Raw genomic sequence first — 19,232 nt, 5'->3', positions numbered from 1 at the left:
AATGCTAAGAATCTTAAACATAGGAAAGAAATATTGTCCCATCCAATACTTCACACTCCTCCTTAACTGTAAGGTTTGCTTTGTCCATCTCTGGGAAATTTACCAAAGAAGACCTTAACTAATCGTACCATTATGGTTACGTTGTGTTAAAATGCTGATCCGTCAGGCTAAGTGAAGCTTAAATAAACAATTAGAGAAAATTATTTTGCGATTTTGGTGTGATGATGTGTGTTGTGCGACAAGTAGCATGCAATAATAGTATTTAGAGGATCATTGCCTTTGTATGTCAGTTAACCAAATGAAGGCAATGGCAAACTACCACGGAGAAACTGCCAAGAAAACAGCTTGAGATGAGGTATTATCAGTGATCTTAGGCCCTGTCTTTAGGCAGAGGACATATGACATATCTAATCAGTTTGTAACGAAACTCAACTGCCTGCATGTGCCATGTGCATAGTAAAATAAGGAAATTATATTTCCACTTTGTTCCCAAAATGGCTGCAATGATTGTGCTTGAACAATAGTTGGTGCATTCTCTCCCTAACTCTGCCCTAACTGGAGTGATAGATTAGGTGATCAATTTAATCAAAATAAGTAGTTGTTTGAATCTTTTTAAATAGATTTGTTAAATGTACTGCAATTTTTCATGTCCTAATTAGCTAACGATGGAAATTGGCCAGCACTCCCACAGGGATCTGTTACTACAGGGAAATCACCTACAACAGCAAACAATGACTGGAAGGAATCCAACATGGATACAGTTTTGAAACCTGGAACTGGATCAAGTCAGGCCCTGTCCACTTCCTCAGCTATTTCAAGCAATGAAAAAATGGTGGTAGGTTTTGACAGTACTTCAAATTGTCTCTGATCCATTTGATATGAGGTGATCTTTTCCTGTCCGATTTTAGTAAATTAATTTCAAGGTACAGCAACTCTGGATGGCAGACTGCCTGTACTTCTCCAGGACACACTATTAAATTTTGTTTATTCTGAATCCAAAGTTTTAGTTTTTGAACATTTAACAGTGTTTGTCATACTTGAATAGTATGAAAATAGTGAAATAATATTATGAAAGATCAAGATAAGTTTAGGCAATTTACAGCCTTCCTGACTGAACATTGAGTTCATAATTCCTCAACCCTTTTTTTTGGGTGGCAGCTATAAATAGTAATTTGTTCCTATTCACACTTCTTTGGGCACAAATTTCCTCCAGGTATTCCAGCTTCCTCCCTCAGTCCGAAAGATGTGCTGGCCAGGTGCATTCCTCCCCATCTTCCAATCTTTTAGGTTGCTTTTCATTTTTAACCAATGGTTGAAAATTTCTTTGAATGCCCGCTAATTATGTTCTTATTTTTCAAACGTCAAATCTTCCAATCTAGCATTTGGCTATGCTAAATTCTCCTTCAGTGTACCTGAACAAGTGCCAGAGTGTGGCGGCTACGGGATTTTCACAGTAACTTCACTGCAGTGTTAATGTAAGGCCACCTGTCACACTAATAAATAAACTTTAAACTTTCCACCGAAGGGTAAATGACATGAAACTTTTTAAGTGCTTTGTTTTTGAAACTGGCCATTAGTCACAAATTGGTTAGATAAAGCTTTGTTCTGGAGATTATAATCTGATTATGAGTAGTTTTAACAATATCTTCTTTAATTTAGGGTATTGAAACAGGAAAAGTACCGCCATCAGTGCCAAGTGCAGTAAAGCAGCTGCCTCAGTCTTATGGATCTCACTCGAAATCTTCTCTCATGGCCATCGGTTCTACCAGTTCACTGGAAAGAATGAAAGATAACACTCAGCCTCGGCCTAATATGGGTTCAGTCTCCAACATAACCTCAGCAAATTGGCAGAGACCTATCCAGCTTTCGCAACCTGCAAGTACATTTCAAGCTAGTGCCTCACAACAAATTCAGCAGAGAATTACTGTGCCTCCAAGTCCTACTTATCAGCCAGCTGGTTCACCATTGTTTCCTGCTGGAGATAACAGACCTGATCCACCACTAGCTGTGGCAGTAAGGCCATTCTTAACTGATAAAGGTTCTAGACCTCAGTCTCCACGAAAAGGGCCTCAAACCGTGAATTCCAGTTCAATTTATTCTATGTATCTTCAGCAAGCTACTCCACCAAAGAATTATCAACAGGCTGCATATAACACCCTAAACAAAACTCATACTGTTAAAGCAAGTAAGTAGTTTAACTTTTAATGCTTGATCAAAGCAATTAATAATTTGATATTTTTTATAATATTGTGTCTGCCGTAAAGTATGCAGCCCTGCCATTTGCAGGGGTAATGTTCCGGTGCAAACTTGCAAACTGAGAGATCACAAGCAACAAACATGTTTTATTAATTGGTTCCAGCTATGCTACATTTTGATATATATAAAGGATCAAAGGCAATAGAAGCTATGCTCTTAGAGACATATACTGGGGAAATTGGTTTTTGTTTTGTCTTATTACACAATGTAAAACTTGTACTTCACTTGAGAGTGGAGGTGGATTGTGATCAGGAATTCATTTATTCATTCATGGGACATAGATGTCTCTGGTTGGCCAGTATTTATCGCCTGTCCCTAGCTGCCCTTGAGAAGGTGATGGTGTGTTGCCTTCTTGAGCGATTGATACAACTGAGTGGCTTGCTAGGCCATTTCAGAGGGCAGATGAGAGTCAACCACATTACTGCGGCTCTGGAGTCACATGTAGGCCAGACCAGGTAAAGATGACAGATTTCCTTCCCTAAAGGACATTAGTGGAGTAAATATCAACAACCGTGAACACCTATGTGCAGCAACAAAATGATTGCGTGCATTATCTAGTGCAGGAAATATATTACGGATACCAATTGTTATTTTTTAAATTTGCGCAGTTTTTCTTTTTTGGCATCAGTTAGCTTCTATATTTTAACATTTAAAACTGCAGATAAATGAACATTTGGGCCCGCAATGGGCAATCTGGTGAGCAAAGACTTCTGTGCGGAGAAGCAAATTAGCGAAAGAGCAAGTCATGATTGGTGGGAATTTGATATAGTTAAGTATAACCATTGCTTTTGATTTAATAAAGAGGTCTCTGTTTCACTTTTCTAGTGTATGGAAAGCCAGTATTGTCATCTGGATCTGGTTCTGCTTCCCCATCTCCTTTGCCTTTTGCTCATAATCAGCCTTTCCAAAGTTCCCATCCTCCGACCAGTGATGAAAACCAAACTAGTATTGAAAAAGATCCAGAGCATGAGAACTTGCCACCTGCCAACTCGAATGTTGAAAACATCCCACGTCCTCTGAGCCCTACAAAATTATTGCCCATTGTGCACTCACCATTACGGTATCAAAGTGATGCTGACCTTGAAGCTCTAAGGAAAAAGCTGGCACATGCACCAAGGCCTCTGAAGAAACGCAGTTCTATAACGGAGCCTGAAGGCCCAAGTGGACCAAATATACAGAAGTTACTCTATCAGCGTTTTAATACACTAGCTGGAGGTATGGATAACATGCCATTTTATCTCCCCAGTAACCAGCAGGACTACGTAGGTGCTTTAGCAGATGTTGATAATGGTAACACCAGCATTGTGGAGTCTGGTTCTGTGCAGCCTGAACCAACAACTCAGCCTGAAGTTCAACCGTCATCAGATGCCAATGATAACCAGCTGCCTTCTCCACATTCTGAATTGATTCAGACCGATGACAATGAAATTCCTGCGACAATAGAGGACAATAACAATAATCCTGCTGTTGTTCAAACGGAGCAACTACCAAGTCCTTTGCCAGAGGTGATGTCACCAGAGGAAGATGCTCCTCCACCACCTGCTGTACCACTGCCCCCTCCTGTAAGTTTTGAGTTGTTCTTCATATAAATTATAAACCAAATAATATCAGTTGGATCATTGGGCTCTTTTTTCTAAAGCTTTATTTCCTGAATAACAGAGTAAATTATGACACTGTCCAACTGGTTTTAAATTGAACCTCGATAATGGATGCAAATTTCTTCTTGGCAAGAAATGCTATGTATGAAATTAGTTTAGATCATTTCTGTTAGTTAATAAGACAACTCTGTCCCAAATTAGGCATTACATTGGGAATCTCTCTTAACTTTCATGTGAGTCTGATATGGGAAGTAGAATTGATGTAATAGAAGAGCTCTTCTGAATTTTGGAGAAGTTAGAGCAAGGCTTAACTGCATTGCATCATGTGATGTGTGGATATCATTTTCACAAGTTTTGTCCAAAACATTAGAAATCAACTTCTTCACAGTTAATGAACATTATACTGGGAATTATGTCTAAAGTAAAATGTTCCATCTGTGTGATAGTTTTCCATGTATGTACATGGTTTGAACTGAAATGGGGATCATGTTGATAAAGGACCCAAATCATTGATATATACAATGAACTGGAGTGAACATACTAGTGAGGCTAGGAATAGGAAGATAATGCAGCTCAATATGTGGTTGAACAGCTGGTGTAGGAGGAAGGGTTTCAGATATCTGGATCAACCTGTACAAGAACAATGGGTTGCATCTAAACTGGCCGGGAAAATATTCTGGCCGGGAAGTTTGCCAGTGTCACATGGGAGGATTTAAACTAATTTGGCAGGGGGTTGGGAACCAAAGCGAAGGTGAATTAGCTGAAGGGGAACCAGCGAGTAGAGCCAGTCAGACTCAAACAGCAGGCAGGGTAGGGTTGCTAATCAAAGAGGGTCTGGTGGACCGAAGTGCATTTATTTCAATGCAAGAAGTGTAACAGGTAAGGCAGATGAACCTATAGCTCGGATTAGTACTAGGAACTATGATATTGCCATTATGTAGACTTGGTTAAGGGAAGGACAGGATTGGCAGCTTAACATACCTGAAACATCTGTACCCTGGAGAGATAGAGGGGGATGTAAAAGGTGTGGGGGAGTTGTACTACTGGTTAAGGAGAATATTACAGCTGTACTCTGGGAGGACCTCTCGGAGGGCTCATACAGCGAGGCAATATGGATAGAGCTCAGGAATAGGAAAGGAGTGGTCTCAATGTTGGGGATTTACTATAGGTCGCCCAACTGCCAGTGGGAGATGGAGGAACAGATGTGTAGGCAGATTTTGGCAAGGTGTAAAAGTAACGGGGTGGTTGTGGTGGGAGATTTTAACTTCCCCTATATTGACTGGGACTCACGTACTAGGGGTGCGATTGGGGCAGAGTTTGTAAGGAGCATCCAGGAGGACTCCTTGAAACAGTATGTAGGTAGTCCAACTAGGGAAGGGGCCATACTGGACCTGGTATTGGGGAATGAGCCCAGCCAGGTGGTCAGTGTTTCAGTAGGGGAGCAGTTTGGGAACAGTGACCGCAATTCAGCAAGCTTTAAGGTACTTTTCGATCAAGATAAGTGTAGCCCTCAAGTTACTAAACTGGGGGAAGGCTAATAACAACAATATTAGTCAGGAACTGAAGAATGTAGATGTTTGAGAGCAAATCAACATCTGGCATGTGGGGGGCTTTCATGTGTAAGTTGGTAGGGATTCAGGAGTGGCATAGTCATGTAAGGATGAAGGATAAGTATGGCAAATTTTGGGAACCTTGGCTAACGAGAGATATTGTGAACCTAGTCAGAGAAAAAAGAAGCATTTGTCAAAGCTAGGAGGTTGGGAACATACGAAGCAAGTGTGGAATACAAGGAAAATAGAAAGTCAGTGCAGGCTTGGAGGGCCGATGGGCCTGTTCCTGTGCTGTAACTTTCTTTGTTCTCTTCGTTCTTTGTTCTTTGACATCACCGTTTCCAACTATCCTAAACAATTACGCTTAACTCTAACTCTCACTCCTGCATTCTAACTCATTTTAATCCAGACCCTTAATTCTATCTTTACTCTTGTAACCTCTTGTGTGGTACCTCTTGAAGGGTTTTCTGAGCATCTGTGTTCACTATATCCACTGCATTTCATTCAGGTACCTAACCTGTTACTTCCTCAAAGAATTCACTGAGGCTTGTCAAGCACTGTCTTACCTTGAGAAATCCATGCTGGCCACTTTTGTTTTCTGTTTCTATTATTATGTAGGTAAATAAGAGTGAAATTACTTATAAATATTTCTCTATCACCATTGGCTATGAATGCTTTGCAATGTCTCATGGTAATGAAACTACAATGTAATGTAAATTTTTTTTCTCTATCTTGGACTGTAATTATCCAGACTAGTTCTGTCTCAGTTTTTAAAAATGGGCAATATTTGGTCACTCTCCATTTCTCCAGCACCCATCCACACTCCATAGACACCTGAAATATGGTATTAGGGTCCCAGTAAGTTCCTGTTTACCTTCCACAGGATCCTAGAAATAATCCCATTAGATGCAATCGTCCCTTAGCCTGCTAACTTGTCCAATGAACAAAATACTTTAATTTATGATTTTCTTTCATCTTCCATTTCTTCTTGACTTTACCTGTTATTTTCCAAAGCACTCCTGCTTGAGGGAAGAGTCGTGAAGAAAAATTTTAAGAATTTCATTCCTTGAATATTGCTGAAAATAGATAGATGTTGATGAAGCTTTTTAATCATGCATTCATCAGGACAGTTGCAAGAATGCCAAAAAAAATTCTGATTGCTTGGCATGTCAACTCTGGGCAAGGCATTGCCATGGAGTAAGGGAGATGCCATAAGATACATTTTAAGGGAAGAGTAGATGAACCTTTGAAGCAAAGCCAGATAAAGGGCAATGGAAAGTAAGCCTTTATTCCCTCCTTGGTGCTAATTAGCAGAGCTCAATCAAAGTGAATTGTGGATGCTACAGCTAGCTTTGACATTTTATGAATGCAAGATTAAAGGTATGAGTATATGTGAAACATGGAAAGGACAAGATTCCAAAAATATTAGCAGCTAAGATTCAGCATCACAAAAATGCCATTGTAGCTTTACATTTGAGCAACTTTTGTTAAAACTTTTGCTAGATGGTCCTAGAAAGATGTGTTTCTCTTTTGCAAATTGTTGAATTTACTTCTAATATTAGTATATTTCCTCAGATTAAACGTACAAATTTAAAAAAGCCTGATTCAGAAAGGACTGGTTGTGGAATGAGGGTAAAATTCGATCCTCTAGCTTTACTACTAGATGCTTCTTTAGAAGGAGAATTTGATCTTGTGCAGCGCATCATTTATGAGGTAATCTTTTTACATTTTGTATTGTAATTTGTTGCATGCTGCATTTGAAATTCCTACACAATAGCAAGTCTTGTTTAAACAGTTATTTAATATGTTCACTTTTTTTGTTTTGGCCAGGTCAATGATCCTAGTAGACCTAATGATGAAGGAATAACACCATTACACAATGCAGTGTGTGCTGGTCACCATCACATTGTGAAGTTCCTTGTTGATTTTGGTGTAAATGCAAATGCAGCAGACAGTGATGGATGGTAAGCTTGAGATGTTCTTTTTGATATGAATATTGGTTGAAATGTAGTCAGTATGCATTTAAACTAAGCTGATGAAATCTGTCCTCAATTAAACTTAAAGCTCTCATTATAATTGCAAATTTCTGTTGCAAATGTTTGTTAGGAGATTTAAACTGGGCTTGTAATTGTATAAATGTTTTTCTTCTGTGCGTTTTCTTTCCCTTTATCTCTTTCACCACTGATGGTCTTCAGCCACAGTAGCCTTAGTCTCCAGGGACAGGAATTCCTAACCCTCTAATTTTTCCTGCTCTTTCTCGCTATTGCCCTCTTACCCCACTTTTTCTCTCCCCTCCCTTTTTGTTCTTTATTTCTCTCTCTTTTCTCTTACCCCACTTCTTTCTGTCCCCAAGTTTTTAAAAAGTCTTTTTTTTTAAAAGCACCTTTTCAACCAAACTTTTGATCACCCATTTATTTGCAAATTAGTTACAAGTACAGCAAGTTAACGAGATGGCACTACCTCCAATGTACAGTACATATTGTGCCAACAGAGGACAGTTGTGGAGTCTATTTTCTATCCATAGAAAATTTTAATTTCTCTTTCTGGAGTTACATGCAACAAATTAAAATGTTTCCTCTTCCACTATACATTTCTACTGAATGAAATGTATGATTGTCAGTAAATAAATGAATCTGCAATGCTTTGTGCCTTGGAGAAACAAGTAGTGTGGTAAAAATTGTAGCTGACTCTGCTCCTCCTGACATTGTCTTTTGAATACTGGAATAGGATTTTCATTACAGAATTAGTTTGCGTATAGATTAAAAGTAGATCAAGCTTAATGCAAACAGGTTCAAAGGACTATAGATAAGAAAAAAATAGGTGTTATGTGTTTTGAGAACCTTAAACATGTCTGATCAGTTTACAGCAGCAATTAACAAAACATTATACTATAATTTAGAGGGAATAGTGTTCAAACCGTACAATTCTATGGTCAGGCTGTACCTTGAACACTGGATTGGCAGTATCTGAGGCAATGAAGAAATGCAGTGTTGTGTTAATAATAGAAATGTATGGTTATCTTGTGCTAGATGGGAAGGAAATCGGATGTTACTGCTTGAAGTTGTTCTCGATGGGAAAGTTCCAAAATGTTTTACCTTTTCGTGGCCAGCTGATTATTAAGAAAATAATTTGCAAATCTCTGAATGAAGTACAGGGTCTGCAACAAGTGTCAAGGACAAAATCTGATTTACATTTTATTTGTATATGCTTCTCTTTCCCTGTACTCCCCACACCGTATCCCCTACCACTCATAGAAGTGATATACCCTTCATCTCTATGTTTGCAGCCAAATTGATTTATGGTCTGGGTCAAATTCATCCCACATATTATGCCTACAGGATATTTTGGGCAATTTAAAGCTGTAGTTTTAAGGACTGTTAAAAAGCTGTTCCTGTAGTTAAATAATTGTTATTCTATATGTGGAAATATGATTTATTTGGTTAAAAGGATGTATACTTCACTAGCATATATCTGAGTGACTTTAATCTTGAAGTTATCTGAAATTGTACTGGTTTCTTCTCAGGACACCATTACACTGTGCTGCTTCCTGCAACAGTGTCCAACTCTGCAAACTGCTTGTGGAATCTGGTGCTGCTATTTTTGCCACCACCATCAGTGATGTTGAAACAGCAGCAGATAAATGTGAGGAGATGGAAGAAGGCTTTGTACAGTGTTCACAGTTCCTTTATGGCAAGTATTTATGAACCTTGTGATTCTTTCTTCATCTTGTGCACATGTTCAACCCCTCTGGGTTTGAATTTATGGGGCATTGGCACCAGTATTGGGGTAGGTGGGACCTGTTCAGGTGGGATGGGGTTGGTCTGAACCGTGCTGGGACCAGAGTCCTGGCGAATCGTGTAAATAGGACTGTAGATAGGGCTTTAAGATTATTAGGGGGGGGGAGGGTGCAAGGGTAGGTGACATTACGGGGTCTGAAGTTAAGGAGAGGGTACAGGTAAGGGAAGAGGCCAACGATGTCCCAATAATAAAGGGAGTAGGGGGCGTGAGTATGGTTGGTGGCGTTCTGGCAAATAGGGTACAGGTGAAGGCTGGGATGAAGGCACTTTATCTGAATGCACGGAGCATTCGGAATAAAGTGGATGAGCTGGTGGCGCAGATCAGCACAAATGGATATGATCTGGTGGCCATTACAGAGACGTGGCTGCAAGGTGACAGGGACTGGGAGCTGAATGTCCAGGGGTATCAAGTGTTTAGGAAGGATAGGCAGGAGAAAAAGGGGGGGGGCGTAGCTCTGCTGATTAAGGATAGCATCAGGGTGGTAGTAAGGGATGATATAGGAACCAAAGAGCAGAAAGTGGAATTGTTGTGGGTGGAGATTAAGAACAGCAAAGGGAGGAAGACACTGGTGGGTGTCGTTTATAGGCCCCCGAATAATGATCTGGAGGTGGAGCAGGCTGTTAACGCGCAAATAAATGCGGCGTGCAGGAATGGAACGGCGATAATTATGGGGGATTTCAATCTACATATTGATTGGTCGACCCATGTTAGACGCGGTGGGCTTGAGGAGGAGTTCTTGGAATGCTGCCGGGATAGTTTCCTTGAACAGTGCGTGTTGGAGCTGACGAGGGAGCGAGCTATCTTGGATCTGGTGTTATGTAATGAGGCGGGTAGAATTAGGGACCTTGTGGTGAAGGGATCCTCTTGGGAAGAGTGATCGTTGTATGGTGGAGTTTCTGATGCAGATGGAGGAGGAGAAAGTGGGTTCCCGGACATGTGCCTTTGTTTGAACAGAGGGGAGTACGGTAGGATGAGAGAGGAATTGGCGAATGTTGATTGGGGGAGCGTGTTGGAAGGTAGGTCTGCTGAGGAACAGTGGAGGATCTTTAAGGAGATCTTTCTTGGTGCTCAGCAGAAATTTATTCCGATGGTTAAAAAGGATCGTAGGAGGAGAGATAATCAGCCGTGGATAACGAAGGAGGTAAAGGAAAGTGTTAAATTAAAAGCGGAGGCGTTTAGAGTAGCTAAGAGTAGTGGGCGAGAAGAGGATTGGGAGAGGTTTAAATGTCAACAAAGAATGACAAAGAAGTTGATAAAGAAGGGTAGGATAAACTATGAAGCTGGGCTAGCGCTTAATATAAAAAAGGATAGCAAGAGTTTTTATAAATATATGAAAAGGAAGAGGCTGGCTAGGGTGAACGTTGGACCCTTAGAGGATGAGAAGGGGGACTTAGTGGTAGGGGATGGGGAAATGGCTGAGGCCTTGAATAACTTTTTGTTTCGGTCTTCACGGAGGAGGACGTGAATAATTTGCCGGGTGTTAGCGATGGAAAGATGGTAGGAGTGGAGGGCCTGAATGACATTATTGTTACTAGAGAGGCGGTGCTCGACAGACTGGAGGGACTGATTGTGGACAAGTCCCCAGGACCGGATGGAATGCATCCAAGGGTTCTGAAAGAAATGGCGGAGGTGATAGTGGATGCCTTGGTGATTATTTTCCAAATGTCGCTGGATTTCGGGGAAGTGCTGGAAGATTGGAAAACGGCTAATGTTACGCTGTTGTTTAAGAAGGGTGGCAGGCAAAAGGCAGGGAATTATAGGCCGGTTAGTTTAACGTCTGTTGTAGGAAAAATGTTAGAATCCGTGATCAAGGAGAAAATAACGAGGCATCTTGAGAATTGTTTGATAGAGCAGACGCAGCACAGTTTCGTTAAGGGGAAATTGTGTCTGATGAATTTATTGGAGTTCTATGAGGGTGTGTCTAGGGCGGTGGATAGAGGAGAGCCGGTGGATGTGGTGTTTCTTGATTTTCAGAAGGCGTTTGACAAGGTGCCTTATAAGAGGTTATTACAGAAGGTCAGGGGGCATGGAGTTGGGGGTAGGGTGTTAGCGTGGATAGAGGATTGGCTGTCAAATAGGAGGCAGAGAGTGGGGGTCAATGGGTGCTATTCGGATTGGCGGTTGGTGACTAGTGGAGTGCCCCAGGGGTCGGTGCTGGGGCCTCGGCTATTTACCATTTATATAGATGATCTGGAGGAGGGAACCGAGTGTATGGTGTCGAAATTTGCTGATGACGCCAAGATTGGTGGAACGGCAAATTGTGCGGAGGGTGTGGAGAGTCTGCAGAAGGATCTAGATAGGCTGGGCGAATGGGCCAGGAACTGGCAAATGGAATTTAATGTTGGCAAATGTGAGGTTGTCCACTTTGGTAGGAATAATGGTAGGAAGGACTATTACTTACACGGCGAAAAGCTGCAGCATGCGACGGTGTAGAGGGACCTCGGGGTCCTTGTGCACGAGTCGCAAAAACCCAGCCTGCAGGTGCAGCAGGTGGTCAGGAAGGCAAATGGGATGCTGGCCTTCATAGCGAGGGGGATTGAATATAAAAGTAGGGAGGTCTTGCTGCAGCTGTATAGGGCACTGGTGAGGCCGCAGCTGGAGTACTGTGTGCAGTTTTGGTCGCCGCACTTACGCAAGGATATTTTGGCCTTGGAGGGAGTGCAGAGGAGGTTTACTAGGCTGATACCGGAGTTGAGGGGGTTGAACTATGAGGAGAGGCTGAATAAACCAGGCTTGTACTCGTTAGAGTTTAGAAAAATGAGGGGAGATCTCATTGAGACGTATAAGATGATGAATGGGATGGATAGGATAGAGGTGGAGAGGTTCTTCCTGCTCAGAAAGGACAGTAGGACTAGAGGGCACAGCCTCAAGATAAGGGAGGGGGGGGTATAAAACGGAGTTGAGGAGGAACTTCTTCACTCAGAGGGTGGTGAATCTCTGGAATTCTCTGCCCGTTGAAGTGGTGGAGGCTGCCTCGCTAAATATTTTTAAGACGCGGGTTGATAGGTTTTTGATAGGCAAGGGGATTAAGGGTTATGGGGAGAGGGCAGGAATGTGGAACTGAGACACGACAGATCAGCCATGATCTTATTGAATGGCGGGGCAGGCTCGAGGGACTAGATGGCCTACTCCTGCTCCTATTTCTTATGTTCTCTTAAAAATTTGGCAAAATGAATTAAGCAGTGCTAAATGTTGCACTAAATGTTGATCACTTTATCAAGTTTCTCTGTTCAAGTCAAATGTTCTGTCTTTACTAACTATACACTGAGCCATCTAACCAATATTTAGATTGATTCACTTCTCACCCTCCATGTTGGTGTTTAGTCTCTGCTTGCTGCTTCTGTTTCAAGCTTGCCATGATCAGGAACTTGCCATTTATGGACATAAACCAGTGTCAGGTTATATACTTTGTGAACAAATACACCCTAGACACTCCTGACATTGTTCCTTTCACTTTTGAATGTTTTATCACAGAATCCTTACAGTGCAGAAGAAGGTCATTCAGCACATCGAGTTTGCACATCCTACCTGGTCCCACTCCCCTACCTTTATCCCTGTAACCTTGCACATTCATTCTTTTTAAGTAGCAATCTAATTCCCTCTGAATTCTGAATACCTAGGTTGAATCTGCTTCTACCACCATCTCAAAGTTGTTCCAGACTCCAGCCACCCTCTGGGTGAAAACATTTTTCCTCCCATTATGCCCCTTTTGCCTATTATTTGATGCTCTCTTGTGAAGGAACAGTTTCTCACTATTTACTCTATCCATATCCATCAGTATCTTGAACATGTCTATCAGGTCTCCTCTCGGCCTTCTTTTCTCCAAGGTAAACAGATCCAATCTCTTCAAGCTATCTTCATAGTTACAATTGTTTATCCCTGGAATTGTTCCTGTGAATCTCTGCTGTACTTTCTGATGCCTTTACATCCTTCCTCCATTATGGCATGCAGAACTTGTCTCCATACTCCAGATGAGGCCTGAATAGTATCTTAAACATGTTCAACATGACCTCCTTACTCTTGTCTCAATGTTCTTATTAATAGAATGTAGGATACAATATGCTTTATTAACTAGTCGCTCAACATGTCCTGCCATCTTTATGTAATACAAAATTGTAAATTAGTGGCAAATCCACAGCATATATACAAAGATTCAGTTCTGTGATAATGGTAATTTTAGTATAACTGTTCCAACAGTTCAACTTAATTCCTTAAGCAGAAAATCATGAGGCTGTTTGCCACTTTTTTTGCTACTTGGCAAAAAAAAATTTCCTAAAACCCCTTAATGGATTGCTAATTGACAGCAATGCACTCCTTCTTTTGAGAAGGGAGAACGAGCCAATTTTTAAAGAAGAGTAATTTCTCCCCCTATCTACTTTCCATTCTAGAATAGCATTTTGTAGTCGAGTCCAGGAGCAATGCTGTTTTGCTCTCTCAATTATATGATAGTGACCAGCCTGAGAGGATACTTGATACATTTTTATAAGTCTGGATACATATATTAACTAAACATGTTTAAATGAATACTTTTGAATGCAAAAGAAAATATTTGATCCAGTAAGCAAGTATAGCTCTAAAGCATACATTTTGTTTGTTCAATGACCAGCAACATGTTTGTCAGTTTCTGGGGTAATTGCAAATTACTTTCAATCCACAATAGGAGTACAAGAAAAAATGGGTGTCATGAACAAAGGTGTGGTTTATGCTTTGTGGGACTACGAGGCCAAGAACAGTGATGAGTTATCATTCCATGAAGGAGATCCTCTGACGGTCCTGAGGCGTAAAGATGACAATGAAACAGACTGGTGGTGGGCTCGTTTGAATGACAAGGAAGGCTATGTTCCTCGCAATCTGCTAGGGGTAAATATAGCCAATATTCTGTAACTTTATACATTTTTTCATTAAAATGTAATAGTGCAAATAAAACAAAAATAACTTAATCTGTCCGTCAGCTAGTATTATTATGATGTTAGAAGACCCAGCCAAATTTAGAAACTCATGTCAGACGACCCATATGTGCTCCTGTCATTTAAGAATGGTAGACTGTGGTGCCTAAGTGTTGTAATTCTGATTAATCTAGTTTGTAGATATTCTGCAAGCCTACAGCTTCATGTATTTTACTATACACCGGAGTTTTAGTGGATCGGCTTGATACTTTGTGTCAAGGGGAAAGGCTGAAATGTTATTGATGCCCAAGGTTCCAAGAACTCTTAATCCAACTTTGCTAGCTAATCAGTAGCTAAAGAGACTGGAAGAGTGTAAAAGGTCAGGTTGGAGAAATCTTCTTGGGGACCAGTCCAAGAAAATAGAAATTAGTGTAAAGAATGAACAACATAACTGAAGAAAAAATAAATATTTTCATTAACAACTGATGTATCATTAAATTCTGAATGTCAGTTATTGATTTTTGTGCCACTGATCCATATGATTCATTAGTTTTAACAGGACAAACTATTTATAGCACAGTCCAAATCAATTACTACATTTCCTATATGTTACAAACTGTGGTGCTTCTTATTATCCTTTGCTTTACAAAACTATTGGATACAGGCAGCCTAGAAACAGATATCAAGTATAAAGTGCAAAAATAGCAGCATGAAGTTTGGCCCCATAATTCTAATTATGATAAGGTTATTGCTTTGAATTTGTGGGCTGCAGCAAGTTTTCTATAGTTGTTGCTCTACATCTAACTGCTGGATGAAATAAGGAAAGCTAAAAGAACTTGGAATTATACTCTTTGGCCATAGGATTATTTAAAGTTAAGATTATAATTTTTTTAAAAATCATTGATACTGCTTTGGACAAATACTGATTTCCATTTCAGTTAAAAATTTGGTATTGAGAACAAAAATTTGAGACTGTAAGAAGATTTAAAAGCTAGTTGAAATGATCAGAGTGAGCTATGTTAATACATAATATTAAATCAGCAAGTACAGACTGCCACTAATGATCATTAGTTAACTGGTGGTGGGCTGAACCAGAGACATTCAAGGCGACTCAAATTTGATCAAAAGAAAATAATTAGCATTGAAAAAAAGTAGTAGGCCATGTAAGAATGTTCACCTTTTCTCAAGACCATTTATATTGACAGTTTAATTATTGAGCAAGTGTTCACTTTCCTTGCTGTCCCATCTTGAGGCCAAAAATAGCTAACCCTTTAAGAATGGCCTCCATAGCCTAGAGCTGCACTAGCTTTTCTATTAAATTAATTCTAAATATACCAGAAGCATATAAAAAGCATTTGGATATGTCCTTGAGGTGCCATAAGCTACAGACCAAAAGCTGGAAGATGCAATTAAAATGGATGGCACTTTTCTGACTGACATCATGAACTGAATGGCAGCCACCTGTACCATGAATCTATCTTTCAACTATCAGAACCCTACTGTGAAATGGGGGAAGTAAATTAATGTGCTTGAATGTATTTAGCCATTTGTTTGCTAGTATGATCATAAAGCTGATTTAGATGAAGAAATAGGGAATTTACTAATAATTATAATCAATTTTGCCTTCCAATCTATTGTTCAAATCCCTGCTTGGTTCATTTTTCCAAGCCTACAACTATCCAAGGATTCTTTGTTCTTCCAGCCCTGGATTTATGCATCCCTCACTGTTCCTGGCTGTATTTTTAGCTGTCTAGAACCTACATTATGAAATTGCTTCTCTAAACCTTTAACCTACCACCTCTCTTTGAAGACCCTCCTTAAAACATGCCTCTTTGACCAAGCATTTACTCTCTTCATATCTTCTCCTTTTACACCAGGTTAATTTTTGTCATCTTATTCTACAGTGGACTTTGTTTCCTGACATTGCCACATGTTCCTATAAATTTTATCAAATTCAGAGCAGTATTAGTATTGACTGTAGTGACATCCTTAGCTCAGACTGTCTTTGTTTGTGACTGAAGAAGGAAGTACAATTGTTTGGAAAGTACAATATAGTAATATTATCATTATTTTAATGTCCTTTTCTTCTTATTTTGTTACAGTTGTATCCTAGAATAAAGCCCCGGCAACGATCTCTGGCTTAGGAATATTCTTGAGTCCTTTTAATTGGAATCTGGAACAAATACAATCTGCTACGTAATGGAGGTGTTCTCCTCCCTAACGAGGAACTAGATATTTATGTGCTGTGATTTGGATATGCAGTAGTTTATGGTGCTTTTTCTCTGAACAAAGTCGCATCGCTACATCCGAAGAACACGCATATGTGTACCCAAGCACACCTTCACGTGTACACAAAAACATGCACACTTGCACATGTGCATGGACCCATACGTGCACACATTTAGACCTGGACATCACACATACACACAGAGGAAGTGGTGTTATCTGAAAACCACATGACCTCAGTATTGTAAGTATGTGACATGCTTGGCTGGCAGTGGTGGTAAGGGAGATGTTTTAATGTAACTTTCTTGGGTTTCAGGGAGGAAGTTATAATTATTGAAAGGCCAGATGAATGGACTAGCAGAGTTTGATTTTATGATAATTAGAGCAGTTAAAGGATTATGAAATGTATGCTTGGACATGAAAAAAGACTTTAAAATAATGTGACAATGCTGCAATTGAGATGAACAAGGGTTTTAGTAAGGTGAGGTGCACTGTCTGAGTTGTTTGAGGTAAGTGAAGTGTATGTGACTAATGGAATGGCGAATGTGAGAATGAGCAGAGGATATTGTCATCAATTAACTTCTGTGTCTATTATGGAAATGATGCAATAACTTTCACCACAGTTTGGTGCAAAACACTACAGCACTTCATTGAACTAAGTATTCAAGTATATTTCTATATTAAAGAATTTTTCATTTATTTTTTCCAATTACATTTTTCTTTTTGAAATAATTCTAGGCACACATCCTAATAAATGAGTTTATACATGTAACAAAACAATCTTTGGCTTGTTTACCATGTTTCATATCTAATCTTTTCCTAACAGTTCTGTTAACTTGAGCACAGGGTAGTATTGAATGTAAATATTGTGATGTATAAGATTATAACAGTGGGCTATATTATGTATGATTAAGTGACTGAACTGTTTTTCATAGTTGATAGTAATACACTGCTTAACAAAAGTGTTATGTAAACGTATACAATAAAATAGTGGCATGAACAGTGGCATTTGGCAAATTATATTCATTCTAACTAATGGATAACCAGAGTTCTTGAGGCCATTTCAGATTATATTGACTGGCCAAAAACCTGTGTTTAATTGAAAGCATTGGAGTTTGGTGCTGAGATATATATTCTTTCTTTTCTTCAATCCCTTCTCTGGTGTGGGTGTTGGTGTGGACCTAAATTCTTAACATTTAGGAATTGTTTTACATATCGTGGTAAACTAATTAAGCAGCCATATTTGCTCAACTGCACTGTTTAGTTTAGAATTATATTGCATACTGAAGGTAGCAGGAAAATTTTTGATTGACAAACATATGGAAAAATTCTAGTTCTGACGATTGCTGTCCCTCACATTTTTAGCCAGATAAGATCCCCTTATTCCATCTCTAATATTCTATGCCAAATAAATTTCTCCTGAAGATACAGAATTTTCTGGAGTTAAAGTTAAAAAGACATCTTTGCATGACAAACTTTTGTAAGTGCAAGTCAGTAATGCAAGGGTAATGGCATCGGAACCTGTGTGAACAGGGTAAACAACTGTATCTCATTAATTAATCACATTAAAGGAATGTGAAGGAAATGGAGCATTGATTCTGTGTGGGATGTGTTATACAGCTTTAATTTCAACACCTTCCAAGCATTCCAGCTTAATGAAACAAACAAGGAAAATAATTCAACAATTCCTTTATTTAACACTTCTAGTACCAACTCAAACATAAACAGTTGCAGCTCAAAGAACAAAGAACAACACAGCACGGGAAACAAGCCCTTCGGCCCAACGAGCCTGCGCCGCCATTTTAACATTGTGAGTTCCCTCTTCCACCCATGACCCTTGTCTACGCTTATGGCACTCCACATTGGAAACCAGATTGAGGGGAGACTAATTTAGGGACAATTTGTTACACCAATCAGCCTAAGAGCATATCTTTGGGATGTGGGAGGAAACCGGAGCACCCAGAGAAAACCCACGCAAGCACAGGGAGAATGCACAAACTCCCACAGACATTGGCCCAAATCCATGTGTCTGCACAGCAAACAGTGATAGTCACTGAGCTGTCAAACATTACAGACATTTCTAAATGGTAATTACAAATGATGCAAATGTATTTAAGTTGCCTATCTAGATCAGGTTGCACTCTAAATTGCTTCCATACAATTATGGTACATGTAATATTCATTATGCATTTAGTGAGAGTCCTACAGCCAAGGGGATTCTGTATAGCTGCACTCCCCTGGTTTTAGACAGCAAGCTTTCCTATTGCACTGTGGTGTCTGCCCCAAGCTTTAATGTGTTCCTCCGTGTGTAGTCCTGGGCTTTGGGATGTGCTAGTCTGTAACACTCAGCTGAAGACAACTCCTTGTGCCGGAAGACCAACGAGTTGCGGGAAGATCAAAAATATCTTTCACCAAGTTGGTGATCCTCCAGCAGCAGCTGATGTTTATCTTTGTGTGCATCCCTGGAAACAGCCTGGAGAGTGCAGAATCTTGATCACAGAGCTGTTCAGGATGAACTGCAACAGAAACCACCTCTTCCAGACCTTCTTTACAAAGGCACATTCCACAAGGAAGTGGCCAAGCCAGGTCTTGGTACTTGTTTGAAAGTTCTGGTGATGAGACATTCATCATGACCTTGACAATCAGTTCAGCGAACCATCCAACAGGACCTACCATCTCTTTTTCCTCTAGGGCATGCAGACCACTTCCTGATGGACTTGTGGTCAAAGGTGTTTCTCTGCTTAAATCTTTCCATGAGGGACAGGTTAAATGACACTGTCCAACTACTTGGAGCATTCCGTGGCAGCGTGGAAAGATCCATCCTTCACAACACTGGGGACAGATAGAACCTCAACACAGTGACATTTGGTGTTTGTGCACTGAGGATCTATGCACAGCGACCATACACACAGCAGGAT

At 40.1% G+C, this 19,232-nt stretch overlaps 1 protein-coding gene across 2 annotated transcripts in view; it reads left to right on the top strand.

Annotated features, from left to right (window-relative positions):
• The window catches only part of ppp1r13bb (protein phosphatase 1, regulatory subunit 13Bb), a 96,535-nt gene extending 79,216 nt beyond the window's left edge, over window positions 1–17,319 (top strand). For both annotated transcript variants that reach the window (XM_080202591.1, XM_080202590.1), the window contains exons 12-19: window positions 660–835; window positions 1,660–2,185; window positions 3,082–3,818; window positions 6,980–7,117; window positions 7,235–7,368; window positions 8,928–9,094; window positions 13,863–14,062; window positions 16,191–17,319. In XM_080202591.1, coding sequence (XP_080058717.1) covers window positions 660–835; window positions 1,660–2,185; window positions 3,082–3,818; window positions 6,980–7,117; window positions 7,235–7,368; window positions 8,928–9,094; window positions 13,863–14,062; window positions 16,191–16,232 — 2,120 coding nt within the window. In that variant the 3' untranslated portion in view covers window positions 16,233–17,319. The remainder of the gene's footprint in view (window positions 1–659; window positions 836–1,659; window positions 2,186–3,081; window positions 3,819–6,979; window positions 7,118–7,234; window positions 7,369–8,927; window positions 9,095–13,862; window positions 14,063–16,190) is intronic.
• Window positions 17,320–19,232: the final 1,913 nt, after the last annotated feature.

The sequence above is a fragment of the Carcharhinus amblyrhynchos genome, chromosome 14 (assembly GCF_965287045.1).
Source record: "Carcharhinus amblyrhynchos chromosome 14, sCarAmb.v2.hapA, whole genome shotgun sequence".
NCBI lineage: Eukaryota > Metazoa > Chordata > Chondrichthyes > Carcharhiniformes > Carcharhinidae > Carcharhinus > Carcharhinus amblyrhynchos.
The sequence above is the reverse complement of the archived record's forward strand: the minus strand, read 5'-3'. Positions and strand labels throughout refer to the sequence as shown.